This window comes from Molossus molossus, unplaced genomic scaffold (assembly GCF_014108415.1).
Source record: "Molossus molossus isolate mMolMol1 unplaced genomic scaffold, mMolMol1.p scaffold_m16_p_28, whole genome shotgun sequence".
In the NCBI taxonomy this organism is placed as follows: Eukaryota; Metazoa; Chordata; class Mammalia; order Chiroptera; family Molossidae; genus Molossus; species Molossus molossus.
This window is the reverse complement of record NW_023425364.1, coordinates 1,118,911-1,139,244: the sequence shown is the minus strand read 5'-3', so window position 1 is coordinate 1,139,244 and position 20,334 is coordinate 1,118,911. Positions and strand designations below refer to the sequence as shown.

Genomic DNA, 20,334 nt, shown 5'->3' with positions numbered 1-20,334 from the left:
TTATTTTTGTTACAAATCTGTTTTTTTACGAAATATACTATCTTTTACCCTTGTATTATATTGACTCTTTACTTAAACAGGGTGCTCCTTCTCAAAGGCTCCCTCTCGGGGAGACAGGGGTCTCCCTGTGGGCCCGCGGGCACCAGGACCAAGCGGGAAATGCCTGGAGAACAGGGCTGCCATCCCAGAGCCCCTGAGGTCCTCTTTCTGCCGGGTCGAAGCCGCTGTCTCTCTCACTTGCTTTCACATCCTGTCCTCTCCTCACAGACGGCGTTTCACCAGCTCCGATTCCCTGCAGCTCCTCTCCCTGTTCCCTGCCGGTCTCCTCGCCTCCTCCTCCCCGACCAGCCCGACTCCCATGTCTCCTCCAGCTTCTCTGGGCCTCTGTCAAACCCACCCCTTTCCCCGCCTCCTTCCAGGGCCCAGGGCCCCCCAACAGTGCACCCCCACTCTGCCCTCTGGGCTCCCCGCCCTGCTGTGAGCAGACTGCCCCTCAGGGCTTCCCAGCCCTTGCACTACATGCCTCCTAGCTCAGAGGTTCATCTTCCTTTATCATTTCTACAACCAAAGAGCATCAGGCTATTTTCACTTTGAAAACAGAAGCTGCATCACTGACTCACCTTCCATAGCTCTGGCCTGAATGTAACTCACGTCCGAGGACTGTGCAGACGCCGCACAGCCTGGGACGGCCCGAGGCTGGTCATAAGGACTCACAGCTGCGTCAAGTGCACCCCCCAGCTGCCCGCAGAACTGAGTCCCTCTGGGGCTGCCTTTCTCCGCCTCCCCAAGTGGTCATACCTCCCGCCTGTCCCCTCCTCACCTGCTCCTCTTCTCAAACACCCTGCTCTAGCCCTGGGAAGACCAAGAGGTGTGAATTACTGCCTGAGGGCCTGAGGGCAGCGGCTCACCTTGGTCAGCCTCTGGATGTTCTTCTTGTACAGCGAGGACAAGCACTGCTTCACCAGCCCCATGTTGTTGTCGCGAGTGAACGTCTCGCTGTGCTTGTTCACCAGGTTGCGGAGTTCGGAGGGGTTATTGGTCGAATACACTTGTGCTAGTTCATGGTATGCATTGCTAAGCGGCTGAAGGTGTGGGGGGAAATCAGATGAAACGTTAGAGTAAAATCTGTGTAGGAAGCAAAGGAAGACACGGCAGTCTTCCGAGCACACTCAGTACCTTTATTGTTACCAAGCAAATCACATGCTCAACCAATGCCTACTTAAGACCAAGGATAAAAATTCACTAGTGATTTACTGTCAAAAGAACCTTAGTGGACGGAGCAAACGCCCACACTGCAGGCGAAGGGCACTGTCCTGGGGAGCACCTGCAGCCTCCCGTCCGCGGCTCGTTTCTCCCTCCGGGAACGGGGCAGAGTTTCCACCACCCCAGCTCTCCACTGTCTCACACGCACCTCCCAGGTGCCAGGGCAGCCGACTCATCCTGTGTGTCAAGTACACAGGAGTCCCGAAGAATGGGAGTGGTCATCAGCACATTCAGGGCCTGCATTTCTACAGGTCTAGACGTTTGTGTTCTTTTCACCACTTATATCATCAATAAACTACCAGTGCTTGTGGATTGTGCCACTTTATTTTATTTTATCCTCACCCGAGGACATTTTTGCATTTATCTTCAGATGGAGCAGGAGGGACAGAGGGAGAGAGAGAGAGAGAAACATCGATGTGAAAGGGACACATCGAGTGGCTGCCACCCACATGACCCCAACCAGGGCCGGGGACAAACTGCAACCGAGGTACATGCCCTTAGCGGGAACCGAACCCGGGTCTCTCTGGACCGCAGGCTGATCTCTAACTGCTGAGCCACACCAGCCAGGGTGGATTGTGCCACTGTATAAAAGCATCCCTTCTAGAGCAGGGCCACCTGAAGGAGCCATGGGGCTCCAGAATGGTCTGAGCACAGCAACCTAACCCTGTCCTGCCTGTCCTTCTTCATAGGGTCTCTCTGTTAAATCTTCACCCGAGGATCTTTTTCCACTGATCATCAAATGGAGTGGAAGGGAGGGAGAGAAACACTGATTGGTTGCCTCCCGCAGAACCCTGGGGGACAGGAATAGAACCTGCAACCCAGGTACATGCCCTTGACCAGAACGGAACCTGGGACCCCTCCCTCCGCAGGCCCACGTTCTAACAGCTGAGCCAAACCGGCCAGGGCCATGCGCTCTCTCCTGACCACTTTCCACCACACCCCTGGTCTGTGACTGCAGCCTAGACACCTAAGGACTACAACAGGGCTCTTAGATGAAGGATACTTGGCTATTCACATCAAGACAACACAGAAATCTTCGCACCAGGAAGACTTTCAAATTGATACCCTAAAACTGGAGTTTTATATAGGGACAAACAGGGTAAAATTGTTATTAAAATGACTGACCTCATCATCTTCGAATTATTCATTTTTTAAATATCACGAACATGTATTTCAAGCCACTTTGTAAAAGGGTTCATTCATTTTTTTAATGTGGTCCCAGAGCAGGTTCTCGGTGAAAACACGTTCAGCAAGAGCCTATGATCTTCACTGGGAGCCCCAGGAAGACCTCCCCACACGCAGGCAAACTGACGTTCAATTACCAGCATTGCTTCTTCAGTATTTCATTAAACTGTAATGAAGGAGTTTTTAAAATATCAACCGTATTGCCCTGGCCGGTTTGGCTCAGTGGTTAGAGCGTCGGCCCACTGACTGAAGGGTTGCAGGTTCGATTCCCAGTCAAGGGCACATACCTGGGTTTCAGGTTCTATCACCGGCCCTGGTCAGGGTCTCGTGGGAAGCAACCAATCCACGTGTCTCTCTCACATCGACATTTCTGTCTCTCTCTCTCCCTGCCTCACTTCCACGCTACCTAAAAAGAAAAAAAAATCAACGAAAAAATATCACTGGGTGAGGATTCACAAAAATCAGTCAATCACATCAGCCCTATCGGAGCTTCAACATCTGCAGCTATAATATCCAGAGCAAAGGTCTGCAAACAGGCACCTGCCCAGGCAGGTGGTCACGAGGCCCAGGTGCTGCAGTGCGAGACCCTGCCAGAATTGTGCTCCCAGAGTCCCAGCAAGCACGTAACAACGTCTGCTCCTCTGAAGCTGGTGGGAGAACTAAATCACTACAGATAAGATGACAGAACTATGTTTCATAATATTTCCTTATGGACTTAAGAAATCAGTTTTATTTTAAAAACTCACCTTAATGAATCTACCCACGATTTGCGACGTGTATTTCGGCAGCTGTTGTACTTTTCCAAGTAGTATCAAAGAGACTAGAATATACTTTTTGTACGATTCCAACATGATGTGACTGACGGCCATGGCGGGGGTAGTGACGGCCTGAGCGAGAGAAGGAGGTGGACGTGAAGACAGCACACCGTGGCGGGACTGTCCGCCCCACGGATGGCTTTAATCGTAAGAAATGTGTCCTACTTCCCTAACATCTCTGCTGAGATACAATCCACACACCTCAACAGCCCCGCTGCACCCCTCAGCACCGCCCATTCCAGAGCATTTCCTCCGCCATGAGGAAACGCACACCTACGAGCAGTCTCCCCAGCTCCCCAGCCCAGGCAGTCCTGATTCCAGGGACGTCTCTCTGGATCGGCTATTCTGCACAAACGTGTGGCCTGTGACTGTGCTGCTGAGATGTCTGGAGGCCCTTCAGTGTTGCAGCACCAGCACCTCATTCTGCTTTGTGGCTGGGTAGCACGCCGCACGTGGCGGACAGCGTTTGTCCGTTCACCCCTCGGGACAGCACCTGGGCTGTCTCTACCTTTGGCCACCACGAGAAGCGATGCTGTGAGCATGTCTTTGGGTGGACACCTGTCTCCATTTCTCGTGGATATATTTTCCTAGTGGAACTGCTGTGTCACATGGTAACTCTACGTTTAACACCTTGAGGAAGTCCCAATCCTGCACCAAAGTGACTGACCCATTTTATAATCCCACTGGCAATTGTGTGGGATCCAAATTCTCCGCATCCTCACTAACACTTGTTGTTTCTTCTTCATTACAGTCATCTAAAAGTGTGAAATGGTGTCTCACAGTGGTTCTGACTTGCATGTCCTTGGTGATGAATGAGGCTGAGCATCTATTCATGTGCTCATTGGCCATCTCTACATCTTCCTTGGAGCAACGTCTACTCACATCCTTTGCCTGTTTTTAAATTTTAGTGTTTTATTGTTGAGTTGCAAGAGGTCTCTGTATATTCTAGATTCAAGTTCCTTATCAGAAACATGATCTGTAAGTATTTCTCCGGTTCTGTGGCTGCCTTTTGACCTTGTCTCACCTGGACTTGTGAAGGTTGAGAAGGACTAAAAACCAACCACCCAATCAGCCCAGTATTTTACATCAAAACTCAAACCACTGAGTCGGTAGGGGACGTCTCTGAGAGGCGCCACGAGAACCCGCGGGCGGACACGGGCACCACGACCCCAGCGCAGCATGCCTCCGGGGAGGCGGCAGAGCCGGCGCAGTCCCAGCGAGGACCAGCACACCGCCCAGGCGGCTGCGTGCCACGTGGGAGGATGAAGATGCTTCCACTCTGCTTCACATGGTGCTGTGCTGAACATCTTTCAACAGGTGCGTCCTTCTTTTGGAATTTTTTTTGAAGTGGTAAAAAAATCTGTATCACCTTTTGAAATTAAGGTATTACTACTATCTATAACTGTATGCATATTATCAAAATACAGTGGAATGAAGTACACTATTATTAGATAATCTTGTCCTTAGGGTAAATCAGGGAATAAGTGTATTTTCAGGTAAAAGACTTCTATCTATAAATATAAAAAACGTTTGTTTTTAATATTTTAACTATCTGTGATAGAAATATTTTTCTAAGTACATTGCATATCATCTTGATATTTCTAGATCAGTATGCTAATCAGTTATTATATTGGGCTGTACAATGACAATACATTCATAGTGGCTATGAAATATGTGTTTATTAATTTTCTGAAGAACTAAATTTCTTTTTTAAATCATCACCCAAGGATATGTTTTCATTGCTTTTTAGAGTGAAGAGAGGGAGAGAGGGAGGGAGTAGGCGGGAGAAAGATAGAAACACCATGTGAGAGAGCCCCACCACCGGGGCAGGGGACCACCTGCAACCAAGGTACATGCCTCTGACTAGAAATCTGGCCCGCGACCCTTTGGTCCAATGCTCTAACTGCTGAGCCAAACCGGCCAGGGCTGAAGAGGTGAAATTTTTGACTGTGTAGTCCTGAAGATTCCACCGGACTAGACATGCCCTCCAGTGACACCGGCACTGCGGGTGGCCCTCCTCCCCAGGCTCCCGGCAGACCTGCTCAGGCGTGTGTGTATGGGTGTTTACATGTCAGCACTGCAACTAACCTGAAGGCGTAAAATATCCTTTATTATTTTACTTTAACATGTGCTATGAATAAGATAAGAACTAATTAACACCTGACAAATTTACCTTAAAACACTAGCATCAGCCCATGCAGGGCGAGGCAGAGGCAGCTCCGGCCCTCGTGAAGACACAGTGACCAGCAGCAGCAACAATGTAACAGTGAGCCATCTGCCTGCTTCCAGCTGAGCCTGCTTCTGCCCGCCCTGCAGGCATCTACCTGTCAGGCAAGGAGCCCCAGAGCACTGCACCAAACTGCAGCAGGTCACACCGCAGAGGTGGGAAGGATTCTTCCCTGTGCATTGCTTCATATCCTTTGAATTTGAACCATGAGAATATTTTACTTACTAAAAGAAAACATAAACACCACACATGGTTTTAAAACAAGACACTTCAAAGATCCTTCAGTTCAAACTCTTACCTATATGCAGAGAAAGCTATAAAAGTCAAGAGATGTCCAGACTTAACCCAAATGACAGCATGGAAGTGGCAAAGCCCGGTCCAACCCCACACATTAGTGCCCCCCTCCTCTGTAATGCCCTTCAACCTAAGGAGCAGGTCGCTACCACTTACAGGTCACAGACACACGGTCTTTGAAAGAGCCTCCACCTGAAACTCAGACCGAACGCAATCCCTCCAGTCGCAGCGTCTTTCGTCACACGAGCCAGAGAGCCTCGGGCCCACAGGGTTGAGATTACCTGTTCATAGAAGTAGAGTGCTCTTTCGAAGTTCTTCAGCCCAGTATAGATCATCCCTCCGTAGTAATAGTAACATAAAAAGTGCTTTGCGTCGTAGGCTCCATTCTCTTTACAGATGTCCATCATGTCCACATCAAGGTAGGGAAGGGCAGGCTTAAAACATTTTGCCAGCAAACAAAGCTGTGGAAAAAAACCTGTATTAAAAATTGTCATTTTAATTATACTTTGGCAAGCTTTAGCAAATGAAGCAAATTCATAGATTCCAAAAAGTTCAAGAAAACATTTTGTTTACATCCTTACATTTAATTTATTAATTAAAAAGATCTACATGTCGCCCTGGCCAGTTTGGCTCAGCGGTTAAAGCGTCGGCCTGCGGTCCAGAGAGACCCGGGTTCGGTTTCCACTAAGGGCACGTACTTCGGTTGCAGTTTGTCCCCGGCCCTGGTTGGTCGTGCAGGTGGCAGCCTCTCGATGTGTCCCTTCACGTCGATGTTTCTCTCTCTCCCTCCCACTCTATCTGTACAAAAAATGGAAAAATATCCTCGGGTGAGGATAAAAAAAAAAAAAATCTACATGTCAACATATTACCTTGTTTTCTTTCTTTCTTTTTTTAATCCTCACCTGAGGATATTCTTCTATTTTTATATAGAGTGGGAGTGAGAGAGACACATCAACTGGTTGCCTTTCACACAATCCTGACCAGGGCCGGGGAAGAACTGCAACCAAGGTACATGCCCTTAGCTGGAATTGAACCCGTGACTCATCGGTCCGCGGGCTGATGCTCTACCACTGAGCCAAACCGGCCAGGGCCACTCCGTCCTCTTAAGCATGGCACAGGGGAATCGAGCCCAGCTCACTGGGCACAGCACGCACTGTTCACGCGCACCAACAAGCAGGCCATCTGCTCTGCTGAGCGAGTGGACCGGAAACAGGTCAGCATAGAAGGGTAAAGAATGGAAGTTTGCTCTTTAATTTTACTTTCTAAATTTCTAAATCCTTTACTAACTACGTACAGAAATTGTGCACTCAGACAGGCAAGCACGTGGCACTGTTGGGTACGTGGAGGCTGGTGGCCCAGGGCAGACATGGCTCCGCCCCCGAGCCAGCTGAACACTTACCACCAGAGCACCCTACTGGGTGCATTTATACCTCAGTCACAAGTTTCTTAAAAGATAAAAAATAAAGAAAAAGGAAAAAAGTACACTTTCACTGAAACTAGAACAGGTGTCTGAAATGATCCACATACCATATTACTCATTAGGGAAACCATCTAAGTCAGTCCCTCTAGGGACAGTTTAGACCCACACTGGATCACTCTGCAGCACAAAGCACTGACACGGAACCACCTCTACAGACATTAGGCAGGAAAAAAGCGAGGCACCTAAGAGTTCGTACAGGTTGTTACTATCTGTATAAGCAAAGAGAGAGCCCTGGCCGGTGGCTCAGGTGGTGGGAGCATCGTCCCATACACCGAAAGGTGGCAGGTTTGGTGCCCGCTCAGGGCACACGCAGGTGGGCAGCCGATCCATGTCTCTCTCACACTGATGTTTCCCTCTCACGCTCTCTTTCAAAATCAACAAAACCTTATCTTTCGGTGAGGATTTAAAAAACAAAAACAGACTTCCGGTCAAGATGGCGGCGTAGCTAAACGCGGTATCGCGTCCTCCCACAACCACATCAAAGTTACAACTAAACTACAGAACAACCACCATTCAAAACCGCCTGAAATCAAGCTGAATGGAAGTCGTACAACTACGGAACTAAAAAAAAAAAAAAAAAAAGCAGCTACATCCAGACTGGTAGGAAGGGCGGCGGCGCGAGGGGCTGCTCCCACACCCATGTGTGGTGGATAAAAATCAGGAGGCTCCCGCAGCTGGGAAGGTCCTTCCTGAGGACTGAGGGGTCCCCGTCCCACACCAGGTGCCCAGCTCAGGGTTCCAGTGCCAGGAAGAGAATCCCCATAACTTCTGGCTGGAAAACCAGCGGAAACTGAGGCTCAGGGAGGCTGAGGTGACTGGAGCGCCAGGCAGCTCCCTAAAGGGCCCGCGCACGGACTTATCGGACTCTCTCCCTCTAAGCTCGGAGGGGAGGCAGCTCGAGGGGCGCCAGAGACATACAGGGAAGAACTGAGCTGTTTGGCACTGGAGCGAGGGCTGGAGAGGGGGCTTCCTCGGGGCCAAACGTGATGTCAGAGGCCTTTGTTCCTATGGTGAGCCCTTCCCGGGGGCGGCAGACAGTCGCCATATCTGGGACTCCAGCAACCTGGCTCACACTGGTAGCCCCGCCCTGCTGACTCCCTGAGGCCCCCGCCCTGCCCCACACAACTTTCAAGCCCACCCAAGCTGTTGCCACTTGCTTAACCATAGGATTGGCCTGACTTGGATCCTGCTTCAGGTTTTTCCTAAATTCTTTCAAACGAGCAGCATCGGGTCTCAGCGAGCCCCATACCTCTCATTAAGTAATACACAGAAACAAACACAGGGAGGCAGCCAAAATGAGGAGACAAAGAAACAGGTCCCAAATGAAAGAACAGAACAAAACCCCAAGAAAATAACTAAGCAAAAGGGAGATAAGCAACCTAACAGATACTGAGTTCAAAATACTGCTTATAAGGATGCTCAATGAACTTAGTGAGAACCTCAGTGAACTTAGGGAGGGCCTCAAGAGCATAAAAAAGGACCAGTTAGAAATCATGGATACACAGTTAGAATTAAAGGAGGCATTAACTGAAAATAAAGAATAATTTACACAGCTTCAATAATAGAGTATGTAAATCCAAGGAGCAAACCATCGATTTGGAATATAAGGAAGCAAAAAATGCCCAATCAGAACAGCAAAAAGAAAAAAGAATCCAAAAAAATGAGGATACTGTAAGGAGCCTCTGGGACAACTTCAAGCGTGCCAACATTCGCATCTTGGGGGTGCCCGAAGGAGAAGAGCGAGAACAAGAAATCGAAAACCTATTTGAAACAATAATGGCAGAAAACTTTCCTAACTTGTTGAAGGAAACAGACATACAAGTCCAGGAAGCACAGAGAGTCCCAAACAAGATGAACCCCAAGAGGCCCACACCAAGACACATCATCATCAAAATGCAAAAGGTTCAAGACAAAGAGAGAATCTTAAAAGCAGCAAGAGAAAAGCAGCTAGTTACCTACAAGGGAGTTCCCTTTAGGCTGTCAGCTGATTTCTCAAAAGAAACTTTGCAGGCCAGAAGGGAGTGGCAAGAAATATTCAGAGTGATGGAAAGCAAGAACCTACAACCAAGATTACTCTATCCTGCAAAGCTGTCATTTAGAATCGATGGACATAAAAAACTTTCCCAGACAAGAAAAAGTTAAAGGAGTTCATCACTACCAAACCGTTATTATATGAAATGATGAAGGGTCTTTTTGAAGAAAAAGATAAAATGTATGAACAAACAAAATGGCAATGAATACATATCTATCAACAATGGAACCTACAAACAAAATGAACAGGAAGAACAGAAACATTCTCATAGATACAGAGAACATTTTGTTGGTTGCCAGTTGGGAAGGGGGTTGGGGGAATGGGTGAAAAAGGTGAAGGGATTAAGAAGCACAAATTCATTGCTAGACTGACAAACCTCAAAGGGAAAGGGGTTGGGGGGGTGGGAAGAAATAAACCAAAGAACTTATATGCATAACCAATGGACACAGACAATAGTGTGGGAAAAGGTGGGAGGGGGGGCGGGAGTGGGGAGGAGGGGGTCAACGGGGGAAAAATGTGGAACATCTGTAATACATTTTACATCCAACAATAAAGATTTGAAAAAAAAAAAAAACAGAGAAAAAATAGACATATTTGCTTGTACATACACAAAACCTCTTTGGAAGGATAAACAAGAAATTGCCAACACTGGTTTCCTTTGGAGACAAGAAATGTGGCCCGCGAAGCCGAGCAGCAGGGAGACTTCATTCAGACCCTCCCTCTGCCTTCTGGATTCTGAACCATGTACAACAAAGTAAATGAACAACACTTTAAGGTATAAAGTTACCTGTGTTCATTCTCAGGTTCCAAGATCCCTTAAAGAGAAAATAACTTGGGGTTTCTTAATGTCACAAGCATAAACTACTCTGTTCTCACCTCGCGGCGTGCTAGCTGAGCACCCTTCTACAGGGCTGGTTGCCTATCTAGCAGCTTCCGAAAGTCCCCTCACTACAGATGCAGCCACGTGCTTCCACTGCTGGAACGGCTCAGTCCCCACCGAACCACCTGCAGCGTCTAATCCGTGGCTGAGCGAACCTGCGGCTGCCCTGCCACCCGCCGGCCTGACTCAGTCTGGTGCTCACCTGGCAGAGGTCAGCGTGGATTGAGGTCAGCTGGTTTGTGTTCATCTGCATCTTGTCTATGGCTTGCTTAAGGATGCCAATTCCTCGCAGGGGCTGTCGGAAACGACACCTTTCAGTAAGTTCTCAGAGATGGCAGCACACTGGCTCTTGTGTTGTCACTTACAAATAAACAATAACACTGATTGACAGGTTCCTTTAAGTAACAGCATGAGATCTCCATACTCTCTCAGGACTGTCCCACTTCAGTCAGAAAATGCTTCTAACACTGTTTCTTGGGACATTTAGAGTTGTTCAGCACCAGTTTTATATCATAAAGCCCTTTTTCACAATGAAGATAAATAACCAAAAGCATCGTTACTTCCTCAACAGCTCATTATATTTACATCTAAGCAAACAAAGAACTTCCAGATCACTCACGACAGATGAGAGCCTGTGCTTGAACGTAACTGGGCCAAGGGATGCTGGCGTTTCCCACAGGCAGCCCTAGGCACCCTGTGCAAACATTCGCCAACATACCTGGGCTGAGGGATGCTGGCGTTTCCCACAGGCAGCCTAGGCACCCTGTGCAAACATTCGCCAACATACCTGGGCTGAGGGATGCTGGCGTTTCCCACAGGGCAGCCTAGGCACCCTGTGCAAACATTCGCCAACATACCTGGGCTGAGGGATGCTGGCGTTTCCCACAGGCAGCCTAGGCACCCTGTGCAAACATTCGCCAACATACCTGGGCTGAAGGATGCTGGCGTTTCCCACAGGCAGCCTAGGCACCCTGTGCAAACATTCGCCAACATACCTGGGCTGAAGGATGCTGGCGTTTCCCACAGGCAGCCTAAGCACCCTGTGCAAACATTCGCCAACATACCTGGGCTGAAGGATGCTGGCGTTTCCCACAGGCAGCCTAGGCACCCTGTGCAAACATTCGCCAACATACCTGGGCTGAGGGATGCTGGCGTTTCCCACAGGGCAGCCCTAGGCACCCTGTGCAAACATGCTCCAGCACCATCTCTTACCTGGTAGCAAATTACCATCGAAACGAACACCACTAGTTATAAATGGCACGTTTCCCACCCTGCTCATACATAACAAGACCGAGTTTCGGGTGAGGTGCGGTCAGTGTCTGGACAGGAGGCAGGACTCTGAAATGCGGAGCACCTTCACAGGCTTTTTGAGCACAGTGTGGAGATGGTTTTTAGCCATCTCTTCCAGCCGCCAGTTCTTCAGTCCTCCTACCAAATACCAACCGGCTCTTTCTGTTTCAGTCTCCTTCCAACACTACTGTTACAGTTCAATTTCAAATAAAAAAAACACACCCAAATTATAACTTGTGTCAGTATCACAAAATTAAAGAAACTGTCCCAGGTGGAAGGAAACACAAACTGTGCGGCCATGTGACACAACCCACAAACTGAGGCTGTCTTTCGTCATAAAGAAATCAGCAAGACAACTGGCCCAATCCAAGGAGGTCAGTAGATTTGCTAAGGAATTGTATTAATGGCCACCTGCTGATATGGATCTTGCATGGTGGTTACATCAGAGAATGCCCTGTTTTTCAGGAGACATTCAAGGGGCATCACATCACAATGTACGTTCCAGTGGCTCAGGAAAAGGGTAAGATACTGTGGTAAATGCTTTATCTGGAGAATCTGGGTGAAGGGCATATGGGAATTGTTTATATCATTCTTGCAACTCTTTATCAAGTTAAACTTATGTTATAATTAAAAGTGTAAACAGTTTTAACTAACAGAACCCCAGCACATCACCACATAAGGGCACTGGAATGGAAGTTCCACACCCGGGCAGCAGCCTCCCTGAGGGACTCCCCCTGCACGGGGTCCTCGCCACGGCAGGGACGGGCTGTCCTCGCAGCAACGGCTCTGAGTGTTCTGAAGTGACCATGCACATCCCAGTGTTAGGATTCTTAGTGCTCACTGTAGTTTAGATATACATTAGGACAGAACTGTAGATACTTGCATAATGCAGCTTACCTGTTTTCTTTCCATAAGGGCATTTGTTAGCTGATGGCAAAGCCCAGCAACTAGATACAATAACAAAATATTAAAATGTAAATGGCTAGGCAGGCAAATCCATTCAATGGAAAGTAACAAATGTCATTTCTCTTACATGTGTCTGTTGCATAGCGAATGTGCTCCCCGTTACAAGTGCTGATAAAAAGCTGAACCTGTGAGAATAATGTTTCGAAGTCAGGAACACTGGGCATAGAAAACTTCACAAATCTGGAACAGAGAGAAAAAAATCAATTTACTTTGATATTTTATAGGGGAAAATGCAGAAGCAACTGAGGCCAGAAGTCCATCCTACCTCCAGTGCTCTGTGAATTAAATGAGTCACAGTGTTTTTAAAGTTTGAGAAACAGAGTCTATGAGATTCTGACCTGGTTTTTTGCATAATCAAGACACAACATAGATACAAAAAGAAGTTAAGAAAAAGAGGCTTAGCCCTGGCCGGTTCGGCTCAGCAGTTAGAGCGTCGCCCTGTGGACCGGAGAGTCCCAGGTTCGGTTCCCACTAAGGGCACGTTCCTCGGTTGCAGTTTGTCCCTGGCCCCAGTTGGGATCGTGTGGGTGACAACCACTCGATGTGCCTCTCTCATGTCGATGTTTCTCTCTCTCTTGCTCTGACAAGAAAAGAAAAGAAGTCCTCGGATGAGGATAAAAAAGAAAAAGACACTTAAAAAAGAACAGCTTTCTAAAAAGAAAAATACCTGCCCTGGCCGGTTTGGCTCAGCGGTTAGAGCGTCGGCCTGCGGTCCAGAGAGACCCGGGTTCGGTTCCCGCTAAGGGCATGTACCTCGGTTGCAGTTTGTCCCCGGCCCTGGTTGGTCGTGCGGGTGGCAGCCACTCGATGTGTCCCTTCACATCGATGTTTCTCTCTCTCTCTCTCTCTCTCTCGTCCTCTCTCTCCCTCCCACTCTATCTGAACAAAAAATGGAAAAATGTCCTCGGGTGAGGATTAAAAAAATAAAATAAAAATAAATAAATAAATAAATAAAAATAAAAATAAAATACCATTAATGAGGCCAACTACCAAGTCACCCAATATTTGGGACGGAACTCGACATAAACTTTGTGCGCTCCAATGTGGCGAGGACTGTCCTCGTCTCCAAGCCCGCGTGGCTCCCTGCCTAGGAGGCAGGCCGGGGGAGACAAGGAACAGACCTGGACTGCCAGCAGAAGTTCTGGCAGCTGTTCAAGTGGACACGCTGCTGGCCAGGGCCAGGTGATGCTGGCCCGTCTGGGAGGAAAAGCCGTCTGGTGAACAGGACAGGACGAACTGAAGGTGTGGGAAGAGGGAGGACTTGGATGCTCCATCCTGAGTTACTTGGCAGGTGGTGCCTTTCAATTTCCCATGATAAACACTCTGAGAGGGAGTCAGAGATAGTTTTGGGGGAAGAAATCATATAAGCTACCACCACTAGGCATTGCTTACAAGTAAACTTCAAGCACTGCTTTTTAATAAAAATATAAACTGTTGAAACTAATTTCAAGAAAAATGAAATGGGTATTTTTGCCTAATCACAATTTCTCCAAAATCTTTCAATCTGCACTCCCACTTGTCTGAACAGTGTGACCTGACTTATGTCACCTGCCACTGCAATGTCCAAAGATCAAATGTGTCTGAGACAATTTCATCGGGGCCTCACAGTGAGTCAGTGAGGCGCTGTCACTCCCAGTTTATAAATGCAAACACGAAGCTAGGGCCCCTCCCTCACAATGGAGACATATTCCCTCAGAAACAAGGCCCATGTTCTTTCCAGGTTTTCTCTTACACACATTGGTGAAGCACCTGATAGCATGGAGCTGCTTCCATGTATATATACAGGGGTGGGCAAAAGTAAGTTAATAATAATAATACGATAATAAATAACATAAGAATAAACACTGTTTTGCATACTCAAAACTGTAAACCTACTTTTGCCTACCCCTGTATATACATGTGAATTTGTGTGTATAAAACATGCATGCTAAAAAAGGGAGCAAAACCCCCCAATGAATAAAAAACATGCATGCTATCTCTTCTTCTAATAAGCAAACACAGACAGTACACATCTTCACCAGCCTGCAGCATCCAGAACTTTCTGCAATGGCACAGATGTCATATGCCTGCCCTGTCCGACACAGTAGTTACCTCAGTCCCTAGGCAGAGCTACTGAGGACTTGAAATGCAGCTAGAACTGAGATTTACATCTACGGGGCTCGTGGCTACAGCACTGCAGAGCAGAGCTCTAGACCGTTCATTCTGACAGTTTCTTCTCTCAACTTTATTCTTGACTCCTACCTTTGTCTCAAGAATCCCAGAGCAAGTAAAGCCAGACACTCGGTTTTAGGTCTTCTCAGTGTATTTACGTTAGCACAGCTGTCATGACAAGCATAACATCCCAATTCTAATACTAAAACATTGAGAGAGAAGTAATTCCACTGCCAAGTGCGCAGTTACAAGGAGCCCATGTGAACTAAGGTCTACTTAATTTGGTCTCGAACAGCTTATACTTGTTTGAAGAGAATTCAAAGCAGTGTTGCTTCTGAGCATTGGTGACTTCACTCCACATAGTCACTATGCCCCGTCTCATCACTCGTCCTTATTTTCCTTCCAAGTTAGAAAACGGAGACTATCTGAGGACTGCATACGTGAAAGTATTCAGTAGCCACAACTGAGATGCCATTTGTCTTTTAAAATAAATTTCAAAATTTGTATAAATAAGACTTAAAAAAAAAAAATGTTAAAACCTAACAAAGTAGAATAAGCAACGATCAGCGGTGCTGAGCACACGTGACCACTATGAGTAACTGCCACAGCATGACTTCAGTTGTGCACAAGAGCTCACTGTTGTTTACATGGCTTACTTCCTGCACCAAAAAAATGCAGTCAGAAAGGGCACAGTGTTCAGTTTTAGAAAGCACAAAACCATAAAAGAAGATGTCCCTTACAAAACAGCAAGGACGCCCAAGGAGTGCTCCTGTACATCCAGAGCCCCGAGCACAGTGTCCAGATGGGATAAGTTCTTTGCAAGGAGCTCCCCGCTCTTGTTGATCAGTTCACAAAGCTGAGTCATTTGCCCTGGAAAACAGAATAACACTATGACATTCAGTTACAGTACTAACCAAGCTAAAGGGAGTATATAACCAGACTTCATACCTTAGAGCAAGAAATACCTAAAGATGATTTCTTATATCTCCCTCATTTCAGATGAGGACCAAGAAGGGCCAGAAAGTAAAATGACCCTGTCCATGGTCTCAGAATTAGACCTCCCACATACCTCTGGCCCCTGAAAGTTTCTCCTTTTTCTCCATTCCCTTTCCTGGTCCCCCAAGCCAGAAATGTACACATACCATCACTACCACTCCCGGTTCCGTCTATGTATCCAAAATGTCACCAAAGATTATTTAATTTTACTTCCTAAGTCTCTCAACCATTCCTCTTTTTTCTTTTTCCTTTTTGGTGCACGCCCCTAGTGGGAACTGAACCCGAGACTCTCTGGTCCGCAGGCCAATGCTCCATCTGCTTAGCCACACCGGCCAGGGCTCATCCATTCCTCTTTCTTCCCAGCCTTAATTCATATCCTTATCATTTCTAATCTAAACTACATCATAAATCTTCTCAATGTCCATTCTTTCCTCCAGCCCATATTTCACATTGGTACCTGTGTGATCTAATGAAAAATTCAATCAAATTACCCCAACGGCTTTAAGAAGTCCAAATGCCTTGGCCCAGTAACCTGTCCTGTGGCCCCACCCCCAACCTTATGTCCTGCTACTTCCCTTCACACCTACTCTTGGGTCCTGCCAAGCTCAAATTTCAATCAACATTCCATCTTCCCTCAGTGTGATGCTTCTACACCTGTTGTTCTCCATGCTGAGCGATCCCACCTTCACTCTTCTTCCCCCGGGTCCTCCACCACCTGACTCATACTCTGCTCTACAGTCTGCCTGGGTCTTCCCTGGAACCTCACCTGCCCTCCCTTCCCATGGCTAACTTGACTAGATAGCCGTCCTCTCTGCAACACCTGGAATGTAGTGATTAAGTAGTTCAAAATAAACTTAGGTGAAGAGAGTCCCTTTCTCCACCTTCATGATACAGGGCTTACTCGGCAGCCAACCAGGCAAAAAGATCCCTTTTTCTTTCCCTTACACCACAATGTTATAACAACAAAAATACAGACTCTAATTAGGCCCGAATTAGTACTTTATTTTTAATTTTTTTTCTTTATTGATTTTTAGAGAGAGAGGGAGACGAAGAGAGATAGAAACATCGAGAGAGAACATCAGTTCGCCGCCTCCTGCATGCCCCTCACTGGAGATCAGGCCCACAACCTGGGCATGTGCTGGGAATTGAACTGGCGACCTCTTGGTGCATGGGTCCATGCTCAACCACTGAGTCACACCGGCTGGGCCAAAACAGACTCACCAATTTTAATAGGTTATTGTAATAACAGACACCATGGCCACATTCTATACTCCCAAACCCCACTAGTTGTCTTCCTGGTGGGGGCTGAGTGGGTACAAACACACATACACACACACGCTCTTGGACATCAACCTCTTAAATTTCCTCCTTCAATATCTCTTACATTCTGAACTTGAAGCTACCCATACCAGCTATTTCTATTTGGTAGCCGGGTAATTTTTTTCGTTATTCAAAAACATTTAAGTAATATACTGCTTAAAATCCAAGTGATTGTAGCTAGGAACTTTGATAATTTAATCCCTGGGGCTTCTATACAATAATACTTTTAAGTTTGATCTTTTACCAAAAATAAGGGAAATATTCCATTATTATCACAAGCATTGCAAAACAAGAATTAAGAAAACCCACGATCTATTAGGTATCATTTTTCAAGACAATAATACAAGTTAAACTGGGAAGTACCAATTATCATTTTATTAAAGGTCTCACTGGTAGGTACGAAATAAGCAGCATCTTCCAGTTAAATAATCTGCCCCCTTTTCAACTCACTACTCTAAATACATTTACAATGATTTGAAACACCCAGAAATAAGCATTTCAGTCCATTATCCCCCCCTCCCCGCTTAAATAATCAATGCTGATTTGAGACTTAAAAGTTGTTTCAGACAAGTGATTCCTCTTGATGCTCAACAGCCCTAGTTATGTTCTGTAAATGACAAAACTGACCCAAAACAATTAAGTGGCTTGCACATAAAATGACCGAGACAGGACGCCAGCCCAAAATTTCTAAGCACGATACATCCCAGAAAACAGACACTGAGTGTCTGTATTGTCCATGAAGAAATGAATGGTGTGGCTTCTTCATTCATACCAAGTCTATGCCTTACTTGTGAACCCCATTTCTATCAAAAACCAGGGAAACGAGACAGAAGTACTTCGTTATGCACGTCTCCCCAGCAGATGAGCCAAGCCTTACAACAGGGAGGTGCAGATCCATGGGCCAGAGGTGCCTTGTCCAAGGTCACGCAGCTCCTGCAACTTCACAATGGATGGCCCTTCACAAGTACTAACTGTCCTTCCTGCACCCCACACGGCAGAGGCTGTTTCAAGTGCTTTCTCTCGTTCATTCCTAACCACCCCGTGAAGTTATTTTTATTTCACAGATGAACACGCAGGATGGTGAAAGGGGCCTTCACAGCCAGCGGCGAATCTCTTTGATTCGGAGTCCAGGGCTCTGTCGAGCGATAACATGAATGAACCAAACAGCATGAACGCTAAAGGCAGAGTACTAAGGGTCCCCAATGCACCCCTGAAAATGGAGCCCTCCGAGCGAGAGCGCCCCCGACACTGTGCAAGGCTTAACGCGGCAAACAGCGTCCGCAGGGCCGGCCAAGGTGAGCCCGGCACGCGGCCCCGCCCCGCCCGGGCGCTGCGGTGACAGGCGGGCTCGGGCACCAATCACCGCCCGCGAAGGAGGCCAGGCCACCAACCCGCGCTCGCGAAGGAGTCCGGCGGAAGTCACTGCCCCCAACATGTCAAGCGCAGCGCCGGGGAGGACAGGCCGGGCCGGGGGCACGGGAGGGGGAGCAGCGGGGTCCTGGGGACCCCAGGGAAGAGAGGCGGCCCAGCTGCGAGCGCACGGCCAGGCGGGGGGGAGCCACGGAGGCCGCCAGCGCTGCTCACGCTCGGCCGCTCCGGCCTAAGCGCCCGACCGCGCGCCAGCCCCGCAGACCGGGCTCGGGACTCCCAGGGCGGCCGCCAGCCGCTCGACGGCGCCCGGGGCTGCAGGCCGGTCCCGTGCCTTACCTTGAGCCGACAGCTGCCGGACACTGTTCACGAACTGCTCCAGGGCAGAGGCCATGGTTCCCCGGCGACCCGAGCGCGGAGCCAGCTCGCGCGGGAACGGCGGCCGCGCTGCTCCCGAAGGCCTCGCGAGCCGCAACGTCACTTCCGCCGAGCAGGCACCGCGAGATCTCGCCCACCTGGGAACCGGGTGCTGTTTCCTTGGAAACAGACTTGCTGCTCGCTAGAGGCAGAAGTTCGCCTTCTTTTCCTTCTTCACTTTGTTCCCGTGTGAGGTCCCTGCCACGATTCAATGACAGTGGTCAAAGGAAGAAAGGCAACCTGGCCTGGTGTGCCTCAGTGGTTGAGCATGACCCTGTACCAAGAGGTCTCTGGTTCAATTCCGGGTCAGGGCACATGCCCAGATTGTTGGCCCCATCCCCGTGGGGGGCACGCAGGAGGCGGCCAATCCATGTTTCTCCATCTCCCTTCCTCTCTCTCCAAAATAAATAAGGGGGGGAAAACAAAGGCAACCTGCAGGTAGGCATATCTTTTCTGGATATTGCTAGAAACGGCGCCGGTTTCACACCTGGCCAGTCACTCCTGGGCGGTGGTAGAGCATATACACCGGACCACTGAGCATGCCTGTATTCACATCCCTTTCCTGCCACTTAGTGGCTGTGTGACTTCTTGTGCGTGATTCCACCAGCCTCTGCTTGTTTTCCCCTCCGGTAAAATGCTTACAGTGACCTCATCCACCTAAAACACTTATAGGATTTTGTTTTCCTTCAACATGTATGTTGACTGAATTGCTTTCCCCGCGTGGAAGTGAGCTATCATTCCTCCACTTGACTCCTGAAGCGCTTGGCTTCTTGGATAGCCTCTTCTCTGTTGTGGAAACTTGTCTTCACAATCCATTCGGTATCCTTTGCTCTTAACCTGTGTTGCGGTCTTGCTCACCTCAGTACCATCTTAGGGCTCAGCACAGATCAACCAAAGGCTCACAGCATCAGTTCAACACCAAAAGAATCCCCAACTTGGGGTGTGGTGAAGAAGGACACTTTATGCAGTGCAAACAGCTCAGTTGTGACAAGCACCTCTGTGAAAACAGCCAGGGGCCAGGCCCCTTTCCAGCTAGACAGCTCTGCCCTGCCCTGCACCGATCTGTGCCCATCTGGCCAGACGTCTTTGGTGTATCATCATCTCTGGTGTATCAACTTCTGTTTCTCAGCTGCAGCCAAAGAAACACAACCCTCAGTGAAAAGAGAAAGTACAAACAGACCTGAGCCACTCTGGCCAGTTCAGCTCAGTGGTTAGAGCATGGGCCTGCAGACCGGAGAGTCCCAGGTTCGGTTTCCGCTAAGGGCAAGTACCTCAGTTGTGGTTTGTCCCCAGCCCTGGTTGGGGTTGTGTGGGTGGCAAGCACTCAATGTATCTCTCTCCCTCTTCCTCTCCCCCCTCCCCCCTCCATCTGAAGATAAATGCAAAAATGTCCTCAGGTGAGGATGAAAAATAACAACAAAAAAACAGACCTCAGCCTTAGTCTAAAGGGAAAGTGCACCCCCAGTGCCAAAGGCGAACTGACTTATATAGACAGAAGTCCCCACCCCTGGTCCCTGATTGGTTTATCCTCATGCAAATGAGGACTCCGAATCCTCAGTGTGATTGGTTCAAAAGCCACTGTCCTGATTGATCAGAATGGAGCTGTTCTGATTGGTCAGTGAAGAAGCTGATGGGGGAAATATAACTGTG

The 20,334-nt window shown here is 48.2% G+C and overlaps 1 protein-coding gene across 3 annotated transcripts in view; it reads right to left on the bottom strand.

Moving 5' to 3' along the window:
* COPS3 (COP9 signalosome subunit 3) overlaps positions 1 to 18,722 on the bottom strand; it is a 35,390-nt gene extending 16,668 nt beyond the window's left edge. Inside the window, exons 1-8 of one of the 3 annotated variants that reach the window (XM_036278431.1) lie at positions 18,607 to 18,722; positions 15,324 to 15,453; positions 12,500 to 12,612; positions 12,364 to 12,413; positions 10,379 to 10,471; positions 6,066 to 6,245; positions 3,195 to 3,335; positions 909 to 1,082 (exon numbers count right to left, since the gene is read on the bottom strand). In XM_036278431.1, the coding sequence (XP_036134324.1) occupies positions 909 to 1,082; positions 3,195 to 3,335; positions 6,066 to 6,245; positions 10,379 to 10,471; positions 12,364 to 12,413; positions 12,500 to 12,612; positions 15,324 to 15,453; positions 18,607 to 18,661 (936 nt within the window). In that variant the 5' untranslated portion in view covers positions 18,662 to 18,722. Of the gene's footprint in view, positions 1 to 908; positions 1,083 to 3,194; positions 3,336 to 6,065; positions 6,246 to 10,378; positions 10,537 to 12,363; positions 12,414 to 12,499; positions 12,613 to 15,323; positions 15,454 to 18,606 lie in introns of those variants that run through there. The other 2 variants (XM_036278432.1, XM_036278433.1) reach the window with 2 other exon arrangements.
* Between the last annotated feature and the right edge of the window lie 1,612 nt (positions 18,723 to 20,334).